Source organism: Citrus clementina, unplaced genomic scaffold (assembly GCF_000493195.1).
Source record: "Citrus clementina cultivar Clemenules unplaced genomic scaffold, Citrus_clementina_v1.0 scaffold_1, whole genome shotgun sequence".
In the NCBI taxonomy this organism is placed as follows: domain Eukaryota; kingdom Viridiplantae; phylum Streptophyta; class Magnoliopsida; order Sapindales; family Rutaceae; genus Citrus; species Citrus x clementina.
The window spans coordinates 3,408,935-3,434,927 of NW_006263303.1; the positions used below are offsets into that span (position 1 = coordinate 3,408,935).

The window sequence follows — 25,993 nt, forward strand, 5'->3', positions numbered from 1 at the left end:
TATTATTTCTTTTTTTTCTTCGAAAAAATATTGTAATCAAATGAACCCCATTGATTCTTTGAAAACCAATTTGTACACGTGGGCAATGTATCTTATTCATTCCATTTGACAACGAACATTGGAAAAGGCCAACTCACCATATTAAAAAAAAAAGAGACTTTTCTTACTTTTCGTTGCTTATAAATGGTGTGTTTGGTTTCATTTTAGCAAAACATTAACCGTCGCAGAGTTATTTGCTTTCTGGTTTGTTTTGCTTCCGCTTTGTGTTATTAGTCTTTGCAGAAACTATTGTTGGGTAGGGGGGAAAGAAGGGTTTTTGCTTTAATGGAGAGTACAACAAATACAATGGTGAACGGTAGTGATTTGGATAACAACAACGCCGCTGGTGGTGGTGGTGTCGTGGATGTGTATGGTGAGGATTTTGCCACCGAGGATCAGCTTATCACTCCTTGGACTGTCTCTGTTGCTAGGTGATCACACATTGCGCAACTTCATGTTTTGCTTGATTGTTTCTTCTGTTCCTATGTTCTTGTTCTTTAAAGTTTTGATCTTTACTTAGCTGTTTGTTTCAATTGTGTTTGTGTTTTGGTTGAATGGTTCTACTTGTACAGCTTAGTAGAAGTGTTACTTAGATCTAGAGATGCATAATTTGAAAAGTCAAAGCTTGTTGATTACTGATTATTTCGTGATCACTCAAACAAAAGAAAGAAAACTATGGTTCTTTCTCAAGAGTCATACAACTTCTATATGTAATTGTTTTTCACAGAACCTAGATCTGAATATGATCCCAGAAAAAAAAAAAGGCATAAGAAGAAGCTTGTTGAATGAGGAGAGGCTGTTACTAATTTGAATCTCGAGACCAATTCAGTATATATTGTGCACTTGGCCTTAATTTTCCTAGCATCTTGTATGATTCTTTCGATATGAAATACATTGTTTGAGCCTATAGTCTTTGATGACTGAAAGGGAATAATTTATTTATTTACCATTGTTTGAATTGTTAACTAACAAATTTATTTGATCATCATATTCGTTGCAGTGGGTATACTTTGTTGCGGGACCCTCGTCACAACAAGGGACTTGCTTTCACTGAGAATGAGAGAGATGCTCATTACTTGCGTGGCCTTTTGCCACCAGCACTTATGAATCAGGAGCTTCAGGTTTGTTTGACCATTGTTGATGTTACTTACGGTTCAAACCCATTGAAATTTTGCTTACATCTATTACAACCTTGTTTATTCAGGAGAAAAGGTTGATGCACAACCTTCGCCAATACAAAGTTCCTTTGCAGCGATATGTAGCGATGATGGATCTTCAGGTACTGTTCGCCTATCATGACTATCTTTATAGAGGTGCTATAGTCTGTGTTGAACAAAAGTTAATGCTCTGTAAAAAGGCAAAAAGAAAAAATGCAATGCTCTTGAACATTTCAACTGTAAAAACAGTAGTGTTATTACGCAGATAATGTGGAATAAGCAGTGTTAAAGTTGTGTTTTAACCTTTTCTTTCCACTGTTGAATGTATTGCAGGAGAGGAATGAAAGGCTATTTTACAAGCTTCTCATTGATAATGTGGAGGAACTGCTTCCAGTTGTTTACACTCCAACCGTTGGAGAGGCTTGCCAGAAATACGGGAGCATTTTCAGGCGCCCCCAGGGTCTTTACATCAGTTTGAAAGAGAAGTATGATAATATAATTGTATATGTATTATTTTTATGTGTTATTGCTCTATTAGATTGCCTTAAGTGGATGCTAATTAGCGGTGTCCAATCAGAGGAAAGATTCTTGAAGTGTTGAAAAACTGGCCAGAGAGAAATATTCAAGTTATTGTTGTTACTGATGGTGAGCGTATTTTGGGGCTTGGGGATCTTGGCTGCCAGGTAATGATACGTGCATTTAAGTTATGAATTGGAACAATAACATGATTTTACCATCTTACTTAACGCAAATGAGCTCAATTTTGCCAGGGGATGGGAATACCAGTAGGAAAACTTTCTTTGTACACAGCACTGGGAGGACTCCGTCCGTCAGCTGTAAGCATTACTATGATTAAGCATTTCTTAATGATAATAAAATATTTTTTTGTTTGTATCTAACTCCCGCATCACCATCTGCAGTGCTTGCCCATAACCATAGATGTAGGCACAAACAACGAGCAGTTGTTGAATGACGAGTTCTACATTGGGCTAAGGCAAAAGAGGGCAACTGGCCAGGTTTGAAGATTTGCTTTTTGCTCTTTTTTTTCTTTCCCTTCATTGATTCCTAATTAGCCATGCTGTGAAGTTTATTTATTTTCTGAAACATTAAGGAGTTCTATCTATATAATTTAGGAATATGCGGAACTTCTACAAGAGTTCATGACCGCAGTAAAGCAAAACTATGGGGAGAAAGTCCTCATACAGGTCAGTTATCATTCTCAACATTTTAATAGTAAAAGAGCTGGTTCTGAACTTTATGTGGTTATGTTCTTAACAATATTAACGTCTTTTCCAGTTTGAAGATTTTGCAAATCACAATGCATTTGAGCTTCTGTCAAAATACAGCTCAAGCCATCTCGTTTTCAATGATGATATACAGGTAATGATGTTGTAAAAGCTCGCTCATTCTCTTTCTTTTATGAATACTGGATTTCCTAATTCTGAACTCTTTCATCTATTGCAGGGTACAGCATCTGTGGTATTAGCTGGGATTCTTTCCGCTTTGAAATTAGTTGGCGGAACCCTCGCTGACCAAACTTTCTTGTTCCTGGGTGCTGGAGAGGTGAGGCTGAAGCACCTTATGAACTTTCTATTTCTTTTCTGTCTTCTTCAGATAAATTCAATCAAATGCCCTCACATACATTATTTACATATTTAATGGTGTGATTATATTCTTTAATAGCTCTTACTTGGTTTGTCTGCATGCCTTCCTGTGTGGTCAAGCTATGATTCATAATTTCAGTTTATTCGTCATTTTTGGCAACTGGCACCTTTTTAATATTTGTATGTGTGTGTGCTTATTTTTTTCTTTCTATTCCTATGTACTATCAAGATAAGGCATAGATGTACCCATGTTGCATATATTCATTGACTCACTTTTGTCCTTTGAATTTTGAAGGCTGGAACTGGTATAGCAGAGCTTATTGCTCTTGAAATGTCAAAGCAGGTATAAACTTCTTGTCTTTATCTTTTAATTTCTTCCTAGCCAAGCCCTTAGCTTTGTGATTAATCATTTACTATGTTCTTGGCAGACAAAAGCTCCAATTGAAGAGGCCCGTAAGAAGATTTGGCTGGTAGATTCAAAGGTACAACAGTTAACCTTTATATTAATCATTTGCTTGTTCAACTATTATGTTTCAGTTTATCTTCGTCGAGTCAAAACTGATGTTTTGAACCTGTTGCAGGGACTGATTGTGAGCTCTCGTAAGGAGTCACTTCAGCACTTCAAGAAGCCATGGGCTCATGAGCATGCACCTATCAAATCATTATTAGATGCTGTCAAGGTTTGGAAAAAAAGTCACTTGATAATTCATTAATGTATTTGGACAATTTCAATGTTTTAGCCATTATCTTACCTGATGGCTCATGCTCCCAATTAATCAGGCAATCAAGCCAACAATGTTGATGGGAACATCTGGAGTAGGAAAGACTTTTACAAAGGAGGTGGTCGAGGCTATGGCATCCTTTAATGAGGTTCAACCCCCTTTTCCCCATCTCTCTGTCTCTCCAATATATAAATGATCTGTCCCAGAAGAATTTCTCATTAATCTCAATGGTTGGCATGCAGAAACCCGTTATTTTTGCTCTATCCAATCCTACCTCACAGTCTGAGTGTACAGCGGAAGAAGCTTATACATGGAGTAAGGTAAATTAATATTCAGACTCTTGCACTACCTATGCTGACGTTCTTTATGCAAGTGTCGTGAGTGTGCTGGAGTTTGAAACATGAGTGGAACTCTCTGATCTCATTTTCATTGTTAACCTTATTACCAAATCCACAGGGTCAAGCAATCTTTGCTAGTGGAAGCCCATTTGACCCTGTTGAATACAATGGGAAAGTTTTTGTGCCTGGCCAGGTTCTACCTACACCTGAAACACTTTGTTGCTGAAAATTCTCTCTACCTGAAATTTACAAGAAGTTGTTATTTACTCCTTTCTCATTTTTGTCTCTCAGGGAAACAATGCTTATATATTCCCCGGATTGGGTCTGGGTTTGATAATATCCGGTGCAATTCGTGTTCGCGATGAGATGCTTCTAGCAGCCTGTAAGTACTTGGATGATTACATGTTGGATTCAAAATGTGTACGGGACATTTACATTTTGTTCTATTTACATATGTGCCAAAAGTAAGAAACAAGGCTTGATCCATTCTAACTGCTTCCATTATTCCCAATGCAACAGCGGAAGCTTTGGCAGCGCAAGTGACACAAGAGCACTTCGATAAGGGATTGATATACCCACCATTCACTAATATCAGAAAGATCTCTGCCCACATTGCTGCTAAAGTTGCTGCCAAGGCATATGACCTTGGTGAGTTCCTTTCTCATGTCAAACGATAGCCAATACTCTCTTAATTCTTACTAATCATACTGTTTGATTGGTATACAGGTCTGGCTTCCCGTCTTCCTCGTCCTAAGGATCTAGTGAGTTACGCTGAGAGCTGCATGTACAGCCCAATGTACCGAAGCTACCGTTGAACTGAACTCCATGTGGAAGTGTGCGATTATAGTCTGCATTCTGCAATCTGCTGCGAACCTAGTTATATTAATTTTTGTTCTTTTTAATATTTCTTTGTCGCCTGTTTATCAGTTTAAATTTAGTTTTCTATTTTGGTTTGTTTTAATCATGTAGAGGTTCTTAGCATTGCTATCAGGAACCTCCTTTTTCTTTTTGTTCCTGTATTGATTGAAAATGATACCAACTTTCCTAGTTTCAGCAGAAATAAATTTCAACGGAACCACGAAATCGCCAATGAAATTTTTTTCACTATGGCTACTTGCAGTAACTTTGGCCTTATGAAAATTGTGAATGAAATAGATTAAGACAGGGAAAATGAGGATTCTCCTTATTTGAAGAAATTGAGCAAAATCTCCTCCATATTTTAAAATAAGTGCAAACTATCTGCAGTTATAACAGTGTTAGTTTTAAATATTATTTTATTCTTTTATTTTACTTCTTAATCTTGATGTTAGCCGTAAAATTTAAATAATTTAAAATATATATATCAAGTAAAATGACATTACCCTTAATAATTAAATTAATTAAATAATGAATTATAAATTATGGATAAAAATCGGGTGACAATTTGACATAACCTCAAGATCGAAGTTAATAGTCGAAATTTATAAGTCATTATAAATTTTTGGGAATCATTTAGTCATCAAGGGCGAAGTTAATAGCCGAAATTTATTATAATTCATTATAAATTTTTGGGAATCATTTAGTCATCAAGAGCGAAGTTGATAGCCGAAATGTATGATGCATTATAAATTTTTGGGAGCCATTTAGTCATCATTTTGTAATATTGCAATGGACACATGGCTAAATGTCATTGTAATTTCATAGATGAACACATTTTATTTGTTTCCCCTTTACATAGTACTAAAATGTATGCTGGAACTTTAGTGGTCATATATGACCAATTGTTATTACAATTTAAATAAATACTTTTATACAACCATTAGTGGTATTTATAATGTTTCTCCTAGCTGCTACTGATAATTTTTTTCCATAATTTACCATTCATTATTAAATTAATTTAATCATAAAGTGTATATCAATCATTTTGCTTGGATTTACATTTTCAGAATGTTTAAATATTAAGATTTAACATAAAAACTAGAGGTAGAATAGTAAAATAATATATAAATTTAACACTATTATAACTATACAAAGATTTCAACCTATTTTAAAACGAGAAAATTTCACTTAATTTCTCCAAAATAATAGTGTATAATCCTCATTTTCGAAGATATTATTCTGGTTCCTCGAATTCACCGGCAATCTGGCACCCATCATCATCGACTGAGCTTGCTGTGTGAATTAACATTTAAGTACGTAGTTGCTGGTGGGCTGAGCCGCTGAGCAAGCGACCAGTAGCTGAGCGCAGAGAGTAATTTCTCCCGTAGCTAGTTAAAAAATTGGCTCTGTAAGTTTTAAACAAGGCACAATTCGACATCCATCATTGCCGAACTGAAGGAGATAACAAAGTTGTAGATACGATCTTAATCAAATCTGCCTACATGCATAAATGGAACATTGTAGCACTAGGCTTCCAACTCACCAGAAATACGATTTCGCCACTAACTTGCAAATGCTGAAAATAGCTTTCATGTTCATGAAATGCTCCAACTCATATTTCACGTGCATCGATATTTTCTACATACCGGATATATCGCCAAAATATCAATACTGATATTTACATATTAAGCTCATTACAGGATGATGACTGGAGAGGGTTTTCAACAATTGAAAATTCTAGGCTTAGCATGTTCCTTCAGCAACTTGGGAACTGCGTATCCCCCAAAATGATTTAGGCTTCAACTTCTTCTTTGTAGCAGTAAAAAGCCAGCCCATGTGGGTTTCACAAGTACTACAGCTGGCAACTGTCCATGCATACCTGCAAACCATAGCAATATCACAATCACAGCCTTGATTATATCTTACAGCCAATTTATCAGCAAATGGTGGAAAAGAGCAGGAAATGAGAGAAAAGATTAGCACATAATCATCGCAACCAAACAGGAAACATAAACCCATACCCAGGAAACCAGCTGTATTCAGTTTCTGCTGGACCATAGAGAGCAAGGCCATTTGCTTTATTGAGAGTTAGTATCTCGTGCACACAACCATGTGGGTTCACATAAGCACCAAGAGGACCTTCACTAGACATCACCAACATATCACTCCGCTTTGCTATTGCGGTCTGCATAGACAGATTTTAAAGGAAGCATTAATTGGGCAATTCTTTGCGGCATGAATGCACTTGAAGAGATAATATAATATTACCTTGCAGGTTTTACATCGAACAAGATCAAAACTCTCAAGTAATTCAATTTCACGGCGCAATCTATATGAAACACCATCAATCTCCAAAAGCTCTTGTCTAGTAGATTCAGAGACAGGTATTTTACTGGCAATATAAAATGACAAGAGATCAGGCTTCTTGACAAGACCATCCATGTTTGGTGTTCCAACTATTTGTTTCCACTTATCTGCAAAATGTTGAAACAACTAGTAGTATCACCGACCAATGAAAAGACACATGTCAAATCCAATACCTAAACAACCCAAAGAAAAGAGCCCTCCCCTCATCCTTCTCAGAAGTCCTAACAGGTTATTTTCCTATATCTCAATGCTTAATTAGAAAAGGAGAATCATCTAAAAAGTGAAGAATAAAGTAAAGCCTTAACTAAAAGAGATTTATTTTACAACAAATGGTTGAGCTTAATAGGTTCATCTCTTATTAGAGAATTTGCCAAAATCATCTTGCTTTTAATGCATTTTTATAAATAAATAATGTAACACTTCAAATGAGACAATGTTAGGAAAGAACAAAAAGCAAGGTCAAACTACCTGCTGCTCTCTGAGCCAGACAATATGAGTCATACATACGGTACACCCAATGGGGCAAGAATGCTCTTGATGTTCTACGGAACTGGCTCAACTCGTTTCTCCAACACATTTTTGACCCTTCCCCTCTATGAGATTGCCTTCCTAATGCAGAACTCTTTCCAATTCTTAAGCCAACATTTTCACTTTGTTTCCAATTTCCAATGGAATCAGAGTAATTAAGATGAGGTCTTCTAGATCGAATGTCAGATTGAAATGCAGATTTATCATCATCGCTGCTTGTTGATTCATCCATTATATCACGACCATAGGCGGAATCAATAACAGATTGGTGGATTCTCCTTTCTGTTGGTGAAAGCTCACTCTCAAAGCTTTCCTCTGAAGTTGCATCTGAATCATTGTCCCTGATGCCATATCCACGTGATGAAGAATTTGACGGCAGTGTATGTGAGAGGCTCTGGCTTAGATTACTCACACATCCCAATGTTTCGAACACATCCCGTGGGGTCCTTAGTGGTAAATCTTCCTGGATAATTTGGATCTCTCCACAAGGCTAAGAAGATGGAATTGGATATATCAGCCTCACAAACTATAAGAAACCAAAAACGACAAATCTTGTGAATAGTTTCAAAAAGTAAAAGTTCTAACCACTCCTTCAACATCAATCCAGCGGCGTCTTAGACGAAACCTCTGCTGCCCACGAGTTACAACATTGAGTGACCCATCTTCCAACCTTCGGTATTGCCGAATCTGAGAAAATGAACTACTATATTTAAGTAACAAAAAGGGAATTGTGGACAGAAACAACTATAAAGAGGTCAACAGAAGAAACTTCATATCAAGTCTTCACAAAATTTTAGAAACAAGCCCTTAGTTGTTGAATTTGGAAATGAGATTTAAAAACTCTAAAATCCATGCAATTGGGTTTATAACTGGAGTGGAAAGTACTAGAGAGGAGAAAAAAATGCATATGATGTATAAACAATCATTAAGCAGCAGCAGGAAACTCAGAACTCGAATTGGAACATTAACCATACACTAACTGCTCATATAGAGATTTTTCTCACATATCATCAGATGAGGGGAAAAAAATGAAAGAAAGCAGCAGGGTCAGCTATCAACCTCTGCAGTTGTCCCAATGGTTGCTAATGTTATCTGTCCGTTGTCAGGCTCCCTGAAAACACGAACCTGAACAGAAGTTTCACGGTTCAACTTCAGATATAGCTATAGAAAGGAATTCTATATAAATACATACATACATACATACATATATATATATATATATTTATATATTAAAGTGATGAAGAGTTCACATACCACCCCTATAGTATAAGGGACATCAACTTGGCTCAAGGCTCTCTCAGCAGCAGCTATGAAATTTGGTTTAATAACTCTTAGAGGAAGGGTAGCCTCAGGGAAAAGAACAACTCCTACCAATCAACCAACAGCAAAGTCAGACTGCTATAATTTGGAAGATTTATTTATAAGGGCAATAGAATAGAAAGCCTAAGACATCCCCAGAACAAAGATAAGACGATATGAACATGGTAAATGTTACTGTTCCTCACTAAATGACTATGTCTTTAGGCCTTACATGGGCGAGTTTATGAACTAGTTAATTTACTAAAATTTGAATTCCACATGGTATGACAGAAAAACAAATCAGAGGAGGCAAAAAAAAAAGAGTAACATACCATCAAGATAGAACAAAGGGAGGGTAAGGATGGCACCCCCTTCCAAGAAAGCCATTCTGTTGTGAGTATCTTCAACATCTGTTACACTCAAATGTCATTAGTAAACCTCAAATAGTTTGAACTATCACTAACCAATCGGGAAAAATGTAAATTTGATTTTTTAAATAAAAAAAAAAAAAAAAAGTCACAGAAGGGAGACAGCGACAAAGATCACATACTTACCACCAAGGTATGTATGTAACGAAGCCAAACAGGTGTCGAAAGTAAGTTGATTGGATGAGTCGGCACCCCTGTTACCAGTAACAAAATTATTCCTATAACTTTGGAAAATCACAATAAAATAACACAATTGAAACCAGAACTAAAAGTATTCAAAGGTCACAAGAGAGCTCAAAGCAGGCTGGCTAATAAGCATTTGGTTTTCTACACATTTACAAGAATAATAACAGCTAACAAGGTAAAATTTTCAGACACCATAGCAACATAACATAAAGTTAGAACGAGCTTCTAACTGATCACTGGTCAGGCCACTAAAATTTGAACAAATTTTAGCATCTCCAGTTAATTTGAAGTAAATCACTCATACATAGTATTAAGAATAAATATTTCAATACTCGCACCTACACGCGCATGAGTTCAAAAATCAAAGCCTAGTTAAGACGTAAATTACAGGCAGAGTAGTGATTATAAAATGATAAATTAAAGTGCTAAGATAAGATAATTAATCCAGTGAAATTGTGAAAATCAAAGACCCAGGGGAGGGGGGTCTTACGTGGCGGCACGGTCGTCGTCGTCGGATGAGTCATGGAAATCGTCGACTTCTTCAACCTGCAATTCCTCGAAATCGAGCTGACGAATCTGCTCGATCTGTTGCCTCTCTCTCTCTAGTAGTCTATCGTCTACCATTTCTCTCTCTCTCACTCCCGCTCAAGGCGTATAATTGGATTTGTGAGCATCTACGGTGGTATATTCTATCTGATTTACTATTATTATGGTGTTGGTTCAATGTTTCTCTTACGCCGCGGCAAAATCTTCCACCAATTCCCAGGCCACCGGCATTTATTTATTTTTCTTCTTCGTTTCTCTTTCTCTCACACCCTCGCCTGCCTATTTGATGGATTGCGAATCTCTCACTCTCGCCTGCCTATTTGATGGATTGCGAATCTCTACGAAATGAAATCTCTAGTAAGCGCTACGAGTGGTTGTGGGCTTGTCGGCCCAATCAACTCCGCCCTTTTGTAGATAAGTGGGCTGTCATTGCGCCAGGCCCAATACTATTGAGCCCCCAATCTTTTTTAGCACAATAGATCTGAATCTGATTATGATTTTTTTTATTCGTTTTAGTACTTATCCACTAAGTTATGAAAATACCATAATGGCTAAAAGTTTTCATTCCATCGGTAAATACCGGATAACTCTCGTTCCTGAAAGTTTGAAACGCATTTCTAAAGAAGTTCATTTACTAACGGAGACCAAACAATGAAATTATCTATGGTATTGTAGTCGTTATACGATTCACAATAATGCAAGACAAAAAAGGTAGTTATTCAAATGCAATTAATAATAATAATAATAATAAAGGATGATCGATTCGATACCGAAGCATGATTTTTCCTGTTGCGGCTTCTTAGTTTGAGTTACAAATTTTAAAGAATGAAAGTGGTGGAATGATTATGAAAATCAAGGAGAAGACTGAAGAGATTGATGTGCTTAAACACTTGGATATAACAGCGTGTGCTCAAACAAGTGAACCATTAGGTGTCAAATTATGATATGCAAGAGAATCAGCCTCATCCCATCTGACATTATCTTACACGTCTTTAATTCTAAGGTCCCATTGGAAAACTCTATTTTAACTGATATTCTGAAAAGAAATTGGTAAAAAAGGAATCCAATCCATCATGTGTAGCTTGAAGCTGAAACATCTCTCATGCATGTTTCAGGTTGGGAAATAGAATGGATGGAAATCCGCCCAAGTTCATCATCTCAACACTAGTCGAACATATTGGGAAGGGGTCTCACTGCCATAAATGCATCGACCATCTGAAAGAAGCAAACAATTGAAAACATGCATTCATATTACTGAATACTTTTGAGGTTAATAACTGGTATTTTCTATTGAATCCACCATGAAATCTAACAATCTGACGTGACTGAATGCACCTATATCGAATCAATAATGTCACATAATTTACAAAAGCTTCATTCGGTTTCGGTTATTGCATGCAGGAGAGTTACCTCATCAGTTACAGCAGCACGAGCCACCTGGTGTCTTTCCACCAATTCAGTCAAAACTTGAGCAAGGCGTTGCTTAACTTCCCCCGTTAGCATGCCACCTGCACCATACTCCTGGAAGAGGGACAAGAATAACGGATCTTAGCTATTTTCTTAATGAATGCTTAAAAACTTGCAGGACCATAAAGCAACAATTATCACCAGAGATTAATCAAAATAACTAGAAAAAGCAATTTTACCTTTTTAATGTGTTCTAGTTCTGCATCATCCTCTAGGAAAAAACTTAGATATTTTACTGGTATATCTACCTGGATGATATCAAAAACAAAGATAATTTATCACAAAACCATTAATCCCGGAATCTATCGAGCAGTCGCAAGAAAGTTGAAAATTAACCAGGGCCATTAGTAAAATGATACTTGAAACAGACAGCTAAGCAGGACCTTCAGAATCTTTTCCATTTCTGGGTCCATTTGCCTTTATACTCATAAAAGGGGAGAAAAAGAAAAGAAAAGGCAGGATAAACAATTACCGCATTAACATCATATTCGAAATAGCAACTTAGAAAATCTGACATCCATCATCATATCTGACAATACTAAATAAATAAAGTAAAAATTTGAAGAAACAAGACTTCCAGTACCTCAAGATTTGCCCCTAATTTTCTATGTAATTCCACACTTTCTTGTCCGCCAGAAAATGCATACTTGTTTATCTGCACATTTCAATAGAATGATCTATTGCATGTCATAAAAATATAAAGTAGCCCCATATAATAATAAACAGCCATGTAGAAGAGGAGCTATGCAGTTTCAGAATCAAACCTTGTTCTTAATAGCCTTCGCAGAATCAGTAACATATATGGCAGAATTAGGATCACTAGCTGACATTTTTCCTGTCTCCCCCTGCAGGTATCGGTTACAAAAGCAATGAGATCAATGATTCTACATCAACAAACCAACTATCAGAGTATAAGAAATAAATTCTTCACTGAATGTCTTTATCATCAAATGTTAGAACTAAGCTCGGCCACATACATGTACATATCCAGACTCTCAATCATTTACCAGCATAATTTTAAGCCAGACAATATAATACCTGCAATGCAGGGAAAAATGATGACTCAATTAATGCAGGCTTGTGATAACCTATCCGAGGAGCAACATCCCGTGTCATTCTGAAGTAAGGGTCCTGAAAAATCACTACTCAAAGACATTAATGAAAAAACAGAATCAAAATAAATAAATAAATGCTAACCACCTCAAAAAGTTTCTTGACAATCTACTAAGCCAAACAACCATTATATATTCCCAAAATGGTCCTCATATTAAAACAGTTGAATATTGCGAGGACTAGTGAAATAAATTTTAAACTGTAGTTGAGCTACAATTTCAAGTGTTTGTATGTATACTACTCTATATTTTATATATTGCATGCCTTATAAACGATTGCATTCATTATTAAACAAAAACAGTTGAGTTTCAGGAGAATATTGTGCTTAGGGTGAATTGCACTAGAAACCATCGCATTAGCTGTATTGCATGACATATCATTGCATTGCATTAATTATATAATAATATTTTATATTTCTATTTTTATTGAATTTATTATTTATTTTTTAAATAAATAAAAAATTTATCATTGCCAACCACCACGAACCGCCACCTGCAATCATCGGTATCCATTTATGACAGTTTTGGTACTATTGGAGTCCTCATCACCAGAGCTACTCAATGGTTCATGTATTACCACCAATAGAGCTTCCACTCGCCGTAGTCGTATGACGAACTAAAGCTCTGTTTCCAGTAATACTTATACTGTTGTGTAGACCCAAAAATAAGAATTACAATGGCACCAAAATGAACTTCAATGAACATTAAAATCCAGCAGGCAGTGGTGGCGCCCTAACAGTGGTCGGAAGTGGCTTCCATTAACCAAACAACCTTAGTTTAAAATTAAACAAATAAAGAAAATGATTTAATGAAAATTAATGTAGTTAAAAGACAAATCTCATGCTGCGCGGTATAAACCCAATATGGGATATATTTAATGCTAGAAATCCTGCATTAATTTAAAATTTAATGCAACGCCATAGGTCCTTTTTTCATTCCAAACATCGGATAGCATTATCTTAATAAGGAATAATATCCTAATGTTATGCAATGTAGTGTTCCAAACATGCCCTTAATTACAATTTATTAAGCATTAAAATGATCCAAAAGTATATTCAAATTAAACAACAAGTCTCATTTACACCAAACAAAAAAGGACTCCCCACCTGGTCAATGGCGCAAGGAATTAAGCAACGAAGGTGATCCTTGCCTGAGAAAAGGTGTGGGAAAGAACTTGGAAATGATGGAACCGCCTGCATTAACCGAAAATAAAGCATAGAAGTCATTCCCATATACAAACATTACCCGAGCAATATTCATTTGTTGCTTAATTCCTTTGAAGCGGTACACTTGTGGTATTTGCCATTTAGAAAAGGCATGATATTCATAATAGACAGTTATACAGATCTAGTTTGAGTATACTTGTTATGGAAGTTTAATTAATCAATTTGCATGCAATGAAGTCATCAACAAGTGTGCAAATGCAAACAAAAGGAGTAAAAAATCTAGATAACAGATATATACCTTATAAATCATCTCCTAAGCTCACAACGAAATAACATGGAGAAATATAATAGTAAAGCAATTAAAGACAAGATCCCCAAGAGCATGGACATGGAAATCATAATGTAATCAGAAAAAGGTGTAATAACATACCTGAACTGGTGGAAAACTAACTTTTCCAATATGATCTTCACCAGTGAAGCCAAATATGCCAACCACCTAAACAGCAACACCAGGCCCCAAAAAAAAAAAGCCATCATTAGCAAATACAGCTGAAGTTTTTTTTTTTTTTTGTGTTGGGGGCACGGGGAGGGGGGGGGGGGGGGGAGGGAAGATACCAAATAGAGAGAAAACCAAGGAAAGTGAAATTAATTTGCAAAAGAAAAAAGTGTATAATCACCTTGTTATATGTGACACACTTCGCAACCTTCACCATGTTCTTGTAGAAGGCACTGCAAAGGAAATTTTCGCATTATCTTGGGCAGCACAAGAACTAAGTAGAATATGTACGACAGAATGTGCCTGTCAAGGTTTAAGAAAAAGCTAAAACAGTTGATGCTGATGTATACCAATTTCAGAACTCAACTGCGACAATGACAGGTGCAATTTGTCATTGCACATAATGAATGAGGATCTTTCCACATTTGGGGATGACTTAAAACAATTCACTTTTCAATCCCAACATAGTTGTTCAATAATGCCCTTAAATCAATCGTTGCCATAGTTTCAGGAATTCTTGCCCATAATACATTTTATCACCATATCAACTCTGATATATGATTCTATGTCTTTAAGAGAACATGCAACCAATATTAACTTCCCTTTATGTTTCTACGTCCTCTGGACAACATGCAAACACATGATATTCAGTTAAAACAAGTCAAAGAACCTACTTGCATGTTAGACTATAAGGTTCAAAATACAACGTGCCATCTATTTTAGTATCTATTTCAGCAAGGTAAATTGCTTCAACCATAACCTTCAGTGTGCATGCCACTGACTGAAATGATCCAGTACATCAACATACAGCGAGTGGGACTGATGACAAATTGATTTCTTACAGACAACTTAGGCACTTTGAACATAGCTAAAAGCTTATTAACAAACCAAAATTTGCATCAGCTCAAAATAACACCACAATTTCTCATGACAATAACACTAATCATAATCCTTCTCATACACACACCCAAGAAATAAAAATTAAAAATTATTTTCAACACCGTTATATCGATTCACAATTTTGACTCCATAAATGTCTAAGCTATCTTTTAAGTTTTAACCCAAACACTATCTATAAATTCTTTGAAGGAAATTTCTAAATCAGTTTCCTCTCATATTCCCTAATCATTAATCCCTAAAAAAGAAAACTTGAAGTCTAAAACTTTATAGGCAGGTTATCAACTACGTATAAACATAAAAAAAAATTCTAAAATAGTTGGAAAATAAATCCAATTACTCACCCACCGACATAATCAAAATCAGAGAAGATAAAGGTCTTTGTTACATCAAAACCACAGGCAATTATGTCTTTTGCATTTTCCCTTGCAAGTCTTTGACTCTCCTCAACAGAAAGATTTTTCCACATGCACTTCTCATCATCAGTCAGTTGTATAACAAGAGGAACCTTAAAGGCATCTTGCAAGTACCTGCTATTCGAATTTTGTTACAAGCTGAAAAAAATAACAAACAAACAAACAAAACTAATATAAAGCCGATTATAGAACTGCCTCTTCCTATTTTGCTATTTAAAAAAAAAAATGCACATTGTAGTTTGAAAAGGAGCTTATACCAAGTTATCTATTTTCACTGAAAAAAAAAAATTACAATAGTTGTCTTAAAACTTTCAATTAATTCAGTATAGTAATTTAGCTGAAATTTAAAGAAAAATAAAATATTAACTTGGTAAACATGAAAGGAACCAAATGCCCCAAATGCAAAGCTTCTGATGATGGCCCTCTTCCCGTGTACAGATAAAATTTCTCCCCTTTCTCATACGCATCCAGTATATCGTTCAAATCTCTGCCCCAGTTTCATCTCAATCAATCAAAAGACTAAAGAAACATATAATAATAATAATAATGAATATAAAATAGTGAGAAAAAGAAAGAAAGAAAAAAAACCGGTGGGCAAAGAAAACACCGCGGCGGAGAAAGACGTGAGGAGGGCGGCCAGTGAGTCGTTGGACTCTGTCTACCAACGACTGGTCGAGTCGCTGGCATCCAAATTTGTCGATGAGTTTGTCGTAATCTATTTTTCCTGAAGATGAGACTTCCCATGGACTCACCACTTGCTCTCTTTCTTCTTCCCGTTGCTTCTCTTCATTCTTATCCATCTCTTTGGCTGACTGCTTGTTTATGCTTTAATACTTTTCCAAGTACTCCAGCTCCAATAGCAAGCAGAGTGGCGAGGCCAACGGTGATCGCTTGGCTGAAATTCGAAGGTTCAGCGGCGAGTCGTCGTGGCCACAATCGCGGGACTAAGGGAGACGGAATAACGGCGCCGGCGGGGAGTGTTCCGACTGATTTGAGTTAAATAAGGAGAGACTATAAATGAATAATGTAGGGGTTGTAGGCAATAGAGTTGTTAAATTGGGCCGAGCCGAATATTTTTGGCCCAGCAATCATGTCAACTCAGATGCGGTTCGCTTAAAGCTTAAGCACAGAATTCGACAGCTATGATTCGGTCTTGGATTGGGCTTTCGCTCATCACGCTTTTTTTAATTTCAAATCAGATGAAGGATAGATATGGATACGAATCATATGATTGATATTTTTTTTCTTTTACACTGATAATATAATTACACAACTCATATTACATTAGCCCTTAAGATTCCAATCGTTACTAATTGAAGAGGCGTGAGTCCGGACTCGAATCATTAGTCTCAATTACTGCTCTCATAAGTCCAAAGATCGAATGACAAGTGGATATGATTGTTAGGGTTCATTTTTGTTACAACCGTTGTACGATACAACAGTTGCTTCCAACCGTTAAATTCAATTAGTATAACAGTGTAATTATAGATTTAATGGCTGGAAGCAACTGTTGTACCATAAAACAGTTGCAACATAATTTTGTCGTGATTGTTATTTAAAATACCGTCCGAAGAGAATATAAATTAAATATCCAATCTGAGTAGTAGTTTATAATGGAGTGGGATAAGATTGTAAACATAACATTTTATTTTATTTTCTTAAAAAATTTACTACTTTCTAAATTTACGGAGCCTGCGAGATTTTCAAATTGATTTCATATTTTCATTTTTAACGCATCCGCACTTGGCTCTCTTTCTTTCTCAGTCGTATAGCCCGTCTATCCGCTCGACGGATAAAATAGACGAGACCAGGAACCAAACAACACAACACAAACACAAGTTACACAATGGGCCGCGCCCTTCTCTCTCACTTTCTCATCGTCTCCAACTCCTCCCCGCGCCTCGTTTCTTCACTGTACTCTCAATCTCCCACTTACTTTATCATCTTCAACTGACTAACGAAATTCTCTCCAACGCTTCATTTGCTAAATTGCCATTTTGCTTTTGCTAATTAAGAAAATGCAGGTCTCGCGGTGGACTTCCAAGTAAATATTGTAAAACACCGGGGCTAATTCGTCAAAACAGAAACCTTGCAACACACAACGGCTGTGGTTTCCGTTGTTACTGCAATGTCTCGCTGTCGGAACCGACTGCTCCGGTCGCTTCTTCAAGCTCTGTTAAGTAAGCTTCGCTTCTTCACAAATAAACAGATAAGCACGAATAATTTCTCATAATTTTGTTTTCTACTTGTTTGTATATCGATATATTTAAAGATTATATACTTGAAAAGCAATAACGATTGAATGATATGCTAGGGATGGCTTTCATTATTTGCTATCATTAGTTGTCACTCACTTTTCTATTTTTATCAAATCAATAGTTTCATGTCACATCAGTTTGTATACTTCGCATTACTGACAATGCAATGGATTAGTGTGTATCACAATGATAATCTACATTAGGATTACTTAGAAATATAGTATCTTTATTGATGAATTTTGAGCTTGTTTTGGTATTAATTGCTACCTAATTGAATTGTGAAAAAAAACAGAATGTTCACTGACAATTTCAACATGTTTTCCTTCTCATTATTCTCCTATTTTCAGATGATTTTTCATTTAAGTTGACCGATTTGTTTGCAGAAAGAGGATAGTCTCCGGAGTGCAGCCAACAGGATCTATCCACCTTGGAAATTATCTTGGTGCCATAAAAAATTGGATAGCACTTCAGGTAGTCTGACTATCTCTTGTGTATTCTCAGATGAGGCACCATAACTTAACTTGAAAATGACTCTGTTGTTGAATAGACATAATGCCATAATTTTTTCATGTAAATCTGATATCCAATTATTTTGCTTACGACCTTTTTGGAATGCTTTGATAGTGGTCTCGTATTGCTGCTGACACTATTCTCTTCCAGTATTTTGCATAGCACCTTTTTTCTCAAATAAATCCTTGGCACCTTTTGTGCATGAATAATAGGTTGGCATACTTGTTTTTCATACTTTATACTTTTAGTAGATGTTGCATGTCAGTTTCAAAAACCAAATATGCTAGCTGGTTGAGGAAGTGAAATTGTTGTCAACTTCCTGAATTTATATTTTTCAATCTGTGTAATGATTTGGGCTTCTAACAGGACTGGTTAAGATTATCTCATTTGAAGTAATTGTCACCTTTATTAGTTTACATCTTTTACCCTCTTTTTTTTTTGGCAGTTTTTCATCATTTTTTGGTTTTGTGATTTCGTAGCCCTTTTGTGATTTGATGTTGCAGAATTCATATGAGACTCTCTTTTTCATTGTCGATCTCCATGCGGTATATCTTTCGAACTATTCCTTTTGTCTTTGTATAACCAATTTTTAGACTGAAAAGTAAATTAACTCATTCAAAAAAAGAAAAAAAGGAAATTAACAAAATCCACATGATTGTTTTTATAGATTACAAAATCATTTGAACTGGGTTTTCTTACAGCAGTAATTGCAGACTATTTTTAACTCTACCTTTTACTTTTATGTTTGTTTGTATAGATTACATTACCGTATGATACACAACAGTTATCTAAAGCAACACGAGAAACTGCAGCTATTTACTTGGCATGCGGGATAGACAACTCCAAGGTCTATTGTCTTTAGCAATGTGAGCATTTCAGTTCAAACTATAAAGAATTAACTTTGAATTGGACATGCAGGCTTCTGTTTTTGTGCAGTCTCATGTTCGCGCTCATGTAGAGTTGATGTGGCTACTAAGTTCTGCAACACCAATTGGTTGGCTGAACAAAATGATTCAATTTAAGGAAAAATCTCATAAGGCGGTGCGTTTGTAGCTGTATGACAGCCCCATCTGTCATCACTGTTATATTATTTTATTTTATTTTTTGTGTGAGAGAAAAAGAGAGAGAGAGAGAGAGCTCATACATTTCTTGTTATTAATTTGTTTTGCAAATTCTGGTGTTACCCCATACACTTCTTATCAATGAGACTTTAATGCTCATGCACATGAACTAGGTCAGTGCTCAGGGCATTTGGACCAGTCCTACTGTTAAAATCTTTAACCTAAACAGGAAAACCCCCACTACTACACTTTGTTCTTCTAGTAGTGAAATGTGAATGAATTTTATTTATGCAAACGTCAATCTGCTTATTTGTTGGCTTCATCTAAGCACTCAACTCTGAAGACATCAGAAAAAACTTCCACTGAATTGTTGGGTAATGAAGTCAAAGGTTAAGATCATCTTTTTGGTTATCAAGTCCTACAAGAGGCTAATGGTGTGTAATCTTAAATTTAATATTCATTGCCATTATTACCTGTTAATTTTTCTTTCGGTGTATACCATTTGTGTCATGAGTGGAGATTGTTGGTTCTTTTATTGATTTTATCTTGCTTTTCTATTACTTCTGTAGTGTATTGTACTGGTGTTTCTATTTATTCAAATTGATTGTGTTTCTTTGACTTTTATTCTGCAGGGGGATGAAAATGTTGGAGTTGCGCTCTTGACTTATCCTGTTCTGATGGCTTCTGATATTCTTTTATATCAGGTGGTCATTAAGGCCTGCAGCTCTTTCAATAGGGCATGAAATATTTTTCTTGGAAGTTTCTTTTTAATTATTTAGTTTGTATTGTTTATCAAAAGAGTATAACATAGAGAGTTTGATGTGTACTTCTATGCCTTTGCATATTCATGATATGCTGATATTTATCCTGAATATGCATGATTCTTATAAATTGCAGTGTGCCCCTGCAGTCCGATTTTGTCCCTGTTGGTGAGGATCAGAAACAGCATCTGGAGTTGACCCGTGAATTGGCTGAGCGTGTTAATTACTTATATGGAGGAAGGAAATGGAAGAAGTTAGGAGGGTAAGAAGAAATTATAAGTTGATTTGGACTTGGATAATACTCATTTCAACAGGTTTTATGTTGTCATGCTCTTGTATTTATTTGCTCCACTTGGTCATTCATATGTTGTATATTGATCACAGGCGGGGAGGTGCTATTTTTAAGGTGGATTCTCTTTCTTGATACCTGGTTCAGCTCATAATTGTATCTCTGAAGCAATGGAGTATTCTTTACCAAATGTGTTTCCTCATGTAGGTACCGGAACCCCTAATACCACCAGCGGGAGCCCGAGTTATGTCCCTTACTGATGGGCTTTCCAAGGTTTTAACCATTTAACGTAGTGTATTCTACGTTATAGATTTTTTATGCGGTAGATTGAATATATTTATATGGGTATCAATCAAGAGAGTAAATACGAGAAATAAAATATGACTTATTATGTTCCCACCTATGGTATTTCATATTCCCTTTTTTTTTTTTGGAACTTTTGATCATTCGGAGGTTTGCTCAAGGGAGTTAATGTTGGCAATTCCTTACTTTTCAAGGATGAAACTCTCCCACTTTTTTATTATGAATGCCATTCTCCCACTTTCTTTTGCCATTCTTGTTATGACTGCTGTGAACATAACCTCAAGATAACGGGCAAAACTTAAATTCTTTGAATGCCTGAATCTTGAGGACATGTAGAGTGAAGGGTTCAAGAACACTTCTCTTCTTTTCTCCCCTCCCCCCCTCCTCCAACCACCCCCCACAAAAAAATAAGTTTAAAGTTTTTCACTTATCTCAAGAGCAGTTTTCCCAATTCCTTTCAGAAGCTCTTGAGGAGCTGGTAGCAAACAATCCTATCTTTCAAAATAAAAGCATGTTCTCACATATATGAAGGCCTTTCCTCAATCTCCATAGCCAGTTGCTTATGAATGTTGATGTTCATTCAATTATGTCTCTGTATCTAGCCTTAGAATGTCCCTTTCATTTCTGTGATTGCGGAGACAGTGTGGTATTTACTTGACTACAAATTGTAGCAACCTAGCTTTGGACCTAAGAAAGAACAATTAACAATTATTAATATCAGATAAAGATCTTTTTGGTTATTGCTGACAATTGTTGTGGTTATCAACTTTGTAGATGTCCAAGTCTGCACCTTCTGATCAGTCTCGAATCAATCTTCTTGACCCCAAAGATGTGAGTCACAAATTTTTTCGCCGTTTCTTGACTTTCTTAATGAACCTTGTGTAGCACTATAATTTGAATTATAAGTTCATTGATGTTATCTAGGTTTAAGTGTAAATGATATGCTTCTTTGTATTTTGGTCCAGTCCGCGTCAGTGTGCAGGTTGCTTGGTCAACTGAGCTAATACAAGTTACTTTTAATTTGAACATTGCTTTATCATAGAGAATAGAGGATGATATTAGATTTCCGGAATATAATCTCACATTGACTTGCAGGCTACCTTTGATAAATATTTTAGAAATAGGTATTGGACTCCATAAGCTGTTTTAATAGTTTTACGTTATATCCTCAATTTTAAATCTAATTTGGATTTTTAAAAGTTAATGTTTATTTATACCTCCGAAAAAGAAAAACCAATTGTGGACCACTCTCATAGAATTGGCTTGTAATAATACATGACGAAGTTAATCTGCTGCTATAATCATGATTAGTCTGGCTTTAAGCTGTAGAAAGAGAAATTGTATTCAAGTGACTTCTCTTAGGTATGTTTCACTGCAATATACTGCCATCCTTACGCATCTAAGGTATGGTTTTTCTCAGGTATCAGGACATTAATTTTACATTTTTTTTTTTTAATATCTAGATGTTATACATGTTTATAAGAGGAAGCTAGTTTCTGATGTTGTCTCATTCCTCTCTTTAACTTTTGCCATGTAGGTAATAGCAAATAAGATTAAACGTTGCAAAACCGACTCATCTGCTGGGTGAACTCTTAATCTGTCCTGATTTTGGAAGTCATTGAATTACTGTTGTTTTCTTATTACTTTCTTTCTAGTTGACTGATTCCCCTATGAGGTCTTATACTCTTTTATGTGTCTCTCATTTTCTGTAACTCTTACAGTCTGGAATTTGACAATCTGGCAAGACCTGAATGCAACAATCTTCTTTCGATTTATCAGCTCATTTCAGGGAAGACCAAAGGGGTATGGAATTTATGTTTTGTAATTTGGTTGCAGTTCTTTGCTGTAAGCTTGTAATTCAGATTCTATTACTAAAAATTTATTATTCTGATTGGATCTTGTGATACTGGAAAATAAACTTTGTAGTTGAGATTCAGAGCCTCTATTGAATCTTGATTACCAATTTGGTTGTTTAAATGATATGACATCCCTTAGGCATTGTCCTGTGGATAAACCTGACACTTTGGACTCCTGGAAGGGTTAACTAGAATAATATTTAAAGATATAATTTTGTCTTGGATTACAACCTGCTTGTGACACGAAATGAATGTTACGTGAACAAAAACAGATTTCAATTCCCAAAACCTAACCCTTATTGTTGAGTATATCAGTTTATGAATCCAATTTGAGTCTAGTATTTTATTTGAGGCTGTGGATGATCTTTATTTAGAAGTTGATATTTGCATCATGCATGCATATGGTATATATCAGGAGTTCCAACTGTGGCGCTAATCATGCATCCTTTGGCCTTATCTGTCCCACAAGTGCTAACCTGTTGTTGCATCACACTATAGAATATCATTTTCATCTTTTCATTTGGCAAAATTCTTCTCCCAATGTCAAATATGTGTTCATCTGAATTCTTATTTATATATGTGTGCATACGAATAGTGACAACTATTACATATTCCACACTTGAAGTAATTCTCATGAACTTCTATTGCAGGAAGTTGCGGAGGAATGCCAAAATATGAACTGGGGTACGTTTAAACCCCTTCTGACGGATGCTTTGATTGAGCATCTGCATCCCATACAGGTCTTAACTCTATATATGGTGCTTTGCTTAGAAATTAAGAAAAAAGAGTTTAAGGTGCAGGGTACATTTGTGTACTTGCAATGATGATTTCTTATACTTTCATATAAATATAATATTAGTTATTGTTCCAAGCTTGTTTGGAATTTCTAGTAAGCACCTAAAAGTAGTAGGACACTAGATAAAATTCTTGGGTTGTTGACATGAAACATGGAGTACTCTCTTTACATGCTTGAGTGCCAACAAATAAATATATGTAGCTGGGGAAGAAAATAATGTTATATGCACTTAAGCCGTGCGGTGGGGGGTGGTGTGGGTGTTAATCTGTTCCGTAATCTAATTCTAAAAATAAGAGTCTAATAGCCTGAATCATTGCTTATGTACGAGATACATCTGGTATAGGCCATGTAATATTTTGGCATACACTGATGTCAAGTTTAAGTACTGGCCAGTGCATGACACTGCAGTCTGATAAGCATAACATTTTGCTTGATTCTGCAACTCAAGTTGATTTGAAAGCAAGTTGATCTCTCCACTTTGTTTTCTTCTTTTTATTTAATGTTTGCATCTGTATAGTTATAAATAATTGGTGCTCGAACGCAACTTCTTTTTTTCTCTGCTTTATGTGGGTCAGTGGATGAACTTGTATTTGTATTCCACACTATTTGACTCTTAACAGTTGCCCCACTCTTCTAACAACTGTACTGAGATTGTTTCCTTTTGTTGGAAAAGTTGCCTATTTGTCTTCTACTGCTGATTTTCAATTATTACTGATAAACATGTCCCATCATCAATTAGGTTTTGCCACTGTTGTAGGTTCGCTATGAGGAAATAATGTCTGATTCAGCTTATTTGGACAAAGTCCTGGCAGATGGCGCTGCAAAAGCTGCAGATATAGCGGATGCTACTCTCAATAATGTCTACCAGGCAATGGGATTCTTGCGGCGTTAAGCAGAACCGATGCTTGTGGAAAAACTTTCGAGAAAAAAGATCTACAATACAGCTACCTCAAAATTAAATTTTGGATGACCCATCATTGCCCACAAACTTTTGGAGTATGCACATGAGAATATTCTCAGTGAGTGAAAAAGAGAACTTTTTTGGGAGTCCACAAATTCTTTGTTGCTGTTGCTTCCACCTCTTTCGTCCAGACAGGTGCACCTTTTATTCCTTGTTAATCAATGGACTTCTTGTCTTCCTTTCTCCACTCTATTTGTAATTTTTTTGAATTGACTATTCAGCGAATCTTGTTTCGCTTGTATTTGCTGTTAGATATAATACAATTCACTTAAGTCTGTTGAGGATCCCAATCTGTTATTTTCTACTTATTCTTCTTATTGGTGCAACTGCTTGCATGCTCAATGGCTAATTATCTGTCATTTTTCCTATACATTCATAAGCTGATTAGCAAGTATATGTCGCATTCTCACACTTGCTAGTTTCAATGCCTTTTGTTTTATAAATTAATGCCCTTGGTGCATAGTGTTTAATCAGGACTGTTACCTTGTGGAAGACTGCTAGTCTCTTAAACCAAGGAAAGCTGACGCTGTTAGTTATAATGCTCTAAATACACCTAAATAATAAATGGATTAGGGTATAGGGTTCAATTCCAAGCGTAGATAAGAAATCTTGTTCTATTCCCTAGTAGGAACCTACTACTATCCATGATATGCATGCAAGTTGTTTATTAATTATGCAGTAAATTATTCCCATTGTACTTTTTAGATGGTTTGTTAAGTGTGCTGATATAAGTGCACTGAAAATGCCAATAGTGTGCTGATTGGTTAGGGGTGGCAAAAATATCCGTCCGGTCTAGATCCGGACCTCCCCCGGGCGTTGTGGGCCGGGTATGAAGTCGGGTTGATCTTAGATATCACTTGATAAATCCGGAGCTTGGCCTAGAACTAGGATTTTATTAAAAAATATTAAAAATATATATATTATTTTAAATATTTATATTTATTTAATTTATTTATTACACATATATAAAGTTTTAAACACTTAAAATTTATATTTTTATGTTAAATTTTATTGAAATAAACTTAAAACTTATAAAATTATACAAAAATATACACATATAGTATTAAAAATATAAATCCCGAGTACCCGAACTGGTGCCGGGCTTAAAAACTCGGCCCAAGCAAAAAAAAAGTGCATCGGGTCCGGGTATTGCGAGACCCGGCCCGGCTATGATTGGTGAGGAAATCTCGTTTTTCCCCTCGAAGTTGTTTATAAATCCTGATATTGCGTGTAGGGTTTATAATGTTTACAGTGGGATTCCAATCAACATAGTGATAGCAAGAAAAGAATGTCTATCCTTCCAGTAGTAGATGAACTATTCATATTCTCATCCCATTCCGTCCGCCCACTCACCCACCCATCCACCCACAAACCTTTGTTTCCTTTTTCACAAAGGAGGTATGTGACCACGCATCTGCATAAAGCGTAGGACAGAGACTCAAAAAGTCAATGACCCTGAAAAGTTTTCTTTCCCCGCCGTCTCGCTCTTTCTAGAGTGGGGGCAAAGGAATAAAGGGGGCATCTCTGCTCAACCCTTCTTTTAACATTTATCTTTTTCCTGAGAATAGCAGA

At 35.9% G+C, this 25,993-nt stretch overlaps 4 protein-coding genes across 13 annotated transcripts; 2 read left to right on the forward strand and 2 right to left on the reverse strand.

Moving 5' to 3' along the window:
- Positions 1 to 4,962, forward strand: LOC18055054 (NADP-dependent malic enzyme). The gene is made up of 19 exons (XM_006450657.2): positions 1 to 470; positions 1,040 to 1,160; positions 1,244 to 1,318; positions 1,530 to 1,681; positions 1,774 to 1,879; positions 1,967 to 2,032; positions 2,117 to 2,212; positions 2,330 to 2,401; positions 2,493 to 2,576; positions 2,661 to 2,759; positions 3,096 to 3,143; positions 3,229 to 3,282; positions 3,382 to 3,480; positions 3,581 to 3,670; positions 3,765 to 3,842; positions 3,979 to 4,053; positions 4,152 to 4,242; positions 4,380 to 4,508; positions 4,587 to 4,962. Exons 1-19 carry the CDS (start codon positions 325 to 327, stop codon positions 4,673 to 4,675), a joined length of 1,770 nt encoding a protein of 589 aa, XP_006450720.1. The 5' UTR covers positions 1 to 324; the 3' UTR covers positions 4,676 to 4,962.
- Positions 4,963 to 5,842: 880 nt separating this feature from the next.
- On the reverse strand, positions 5,843 to 10,377 carry LOC18055055. Of its 2 annotated transcripts, XR_002903982.1 has the most exons (11): positions 10,017 to 10,377; positions 9,467 to 9,534; positions 9,245 to 9,322; positions 8,868 to 8,980; positions 8,673 to 8,738; positions 8,199 to 8,300; positions 7,554 to 8,103; positions 6,987 to 7,192; positions 6,740 to 6,903; positions 6,262 to 6,597; positions 5,844 to 6,124 (listed from the first exon to the last, which is right to left on the reverse strand). XR_002903982.1 is itself a non-coding variant. In XM_006450658.2 (10 exons), exons 1-10 carry the CDS (start codon positions 10,148 to 10,150, stop codon positions 6,462 to 6,464), a joined length of 1,617 nt encoding a protein of 538 aa, XP_006450721.1. In that variant the 5' UTR covers positions 10,151 to 10,377; the 3' UTR covers positions 5,843 to 6,461. The 2 variants fall into 2 exon arrangements, 1 of the variants encoding a protein (XP_006450721.1); XM_006450658.2 differs by having other exon boundaries at positions 5,843 to 6,597.
- Positions 10,378 to 10,949: 572 nt separating this feature from the next.
- LOC18055056 (tryptophan--tRNA ligase, cytoplasmic) lies at positions 10,950 to 16,641 on the reverse strand. Its single transcript, XM_006450661.2, has 12 exons — positions 16,215 to 16,641; positions 15,994 to 16,113; positions 15,555 to 15,740; positions 14,495 to 14,546; positions 14,248 to 14,313; positions 13,758 to 13,844; positions 12,578 to 12,670; positions 12,304 to 12,384; positions 12,123 to 12,194; positions 11,719 to 11,787; positions 11,483 to 11,593; positions 10,950 to 11,287 (listed from the first exon to the last, which is right to left on the reverse strand). Exons 1-12 carry the CDS (start codon positions 16,424 to 16,426, stop codon positions 11,237 to 11,239), a joined length of 1,200 nt encoding a protein of 399 aa, XP_006450724.1. The 5' UTR covers positions 16,427 to 16,641; the 3' UTR covers positions 10,950 to 11,236.
- A 733-nt stretch (positions 16,642 to 17,374) lies between these two features.
- On the forward strand, positions 17,375 to 24,705 carry LOC18055057 (tryptophan--tRNA ligase, chloroplastic/mitochondrial). 9 transcript variants are annotated; one of them, XM_024178023.1, is made up of 15 exons: positions 17,375 to 17,540; positions 17,642 to 17,806; positions 18,268 to 18,355; positions 18,874 to 18,939; positions 19,152 to 19,241; positions 19,313 to 19,435; positions 20,088 to 20,159; positions 20,366 to 20,478; positions 20,601 to 20,622; positions 20,713 to 20,778; positions 21,583 to 21,639; positions 22,346 to 22,392; positions 22,530 to 22,611; positions 23,315 to 23,404; positions 24,218 to 24,705. In XM_024178023.1, exons 1-15 carry the CDS (start codon positions 17,473 to 17,475, stop codon positions 24,350 to 24,352), a joined length of 1,284 nt encoding a protein of 427 aa, XP_024033791.1. In that variant the 5' UTR covers positions 17,375 to 17,472; the 3' UTR covers positions 24,353 to 24,705. The 9 variants fall into 9 exon arrangements, with proteins under 9 accessions (XP_024033791.1, XP_024033797.1, XP_024033793.1 ...); XM_024178029.1 differs by having other exon boundaries at positions 23,315 to 23,348; XM_024178025.1 differs by having other exon boundaries at positions 19,331 to 19,435.
- Positions 24,706 to 25,993: the final 1,288 nt, after the last annotated feature.

Coding starts and splice junctions, on each gene's coding strand:
- LOC18055054 (XM_006450657.2), top strand. CDS start 325: ATGGAGAGTACAACAAATACAATGGTGAACGGTAGTGATTTGGATAAC. Junction 471..1,039: donor TGGACTGTCTCTGTTGCTAG/GTGATCACACAT, acceptor TATTCGTTGCAG/TGGGTATACTTTGTTGCGGG. Junction 3,144..3,228: donor CTCTTGAAATGTCAAAGCAG/GTATAAACTTCT, acceptor TGTTCTTGGCAG/ACAAAAGCTCCAATTGAAGA.
- LOC18055055 (XM_006450658.2), bottom strand. CDS start 10,150: ATGGTAGACGATAGACTACTAGAGAGAGAGAGGCAACAGATCGAGCAG. Junction 9,323..9,466: donor GTTACATACATACCTTGGTG/GTAAGTATGTGA, acceptor TGAGTGTAACAG/ATGTTGAAGATACTCACAAC. Junction 8,739..8,867: donor TCCCTTATACTATAGGGGTG/GTATGTGAACTC, acceptor ACTTCTGTTCAG/GTTCGTGTTTTCAGGGAGCC.
- LOC18055056 (XM_006450661.2), bottom strand. CDS start 16,426: ATGGATAAGAATGAAGAGAAGCAACGGGAAGAAGAAAGAGAGCAAGTG. Junction 16,114..16,214: donor GGTGTTTTCTTTGCCCACCG/GTTTTTTTTCTT, acceptor AAACTGGGGCAG/AGATTTGAACGATATACTGG. Junction 12,195..12,303: donor CGAAGGCTATTAAGAACAAG/GTTTGATTCTGA, acceptor TGAAATGTGCAG/ATAAACAAGTATGCATTTTC.
- LOC18055057 (XM_024178023.1), top strand. CDS start 17,473: ATGGGCCGCGCCCTTCTCTCTCACTTTCTCATCGTCTCCAACTCCTCC. Junction 19,242..19,312: donor GCGGGATAGACAACTCCAAG/GTCTATTGTCTT, acceptor TTGGACATGCAG/GCTTCTGTTTTTGTGCAGTC. Junction 23,405..24,217: donor AGCATCTGCATCCCATACAG/GTCTTAACTCTA, acceptor CCACTGTTGTAG/GTTCGCTATGAGGAAATAAT.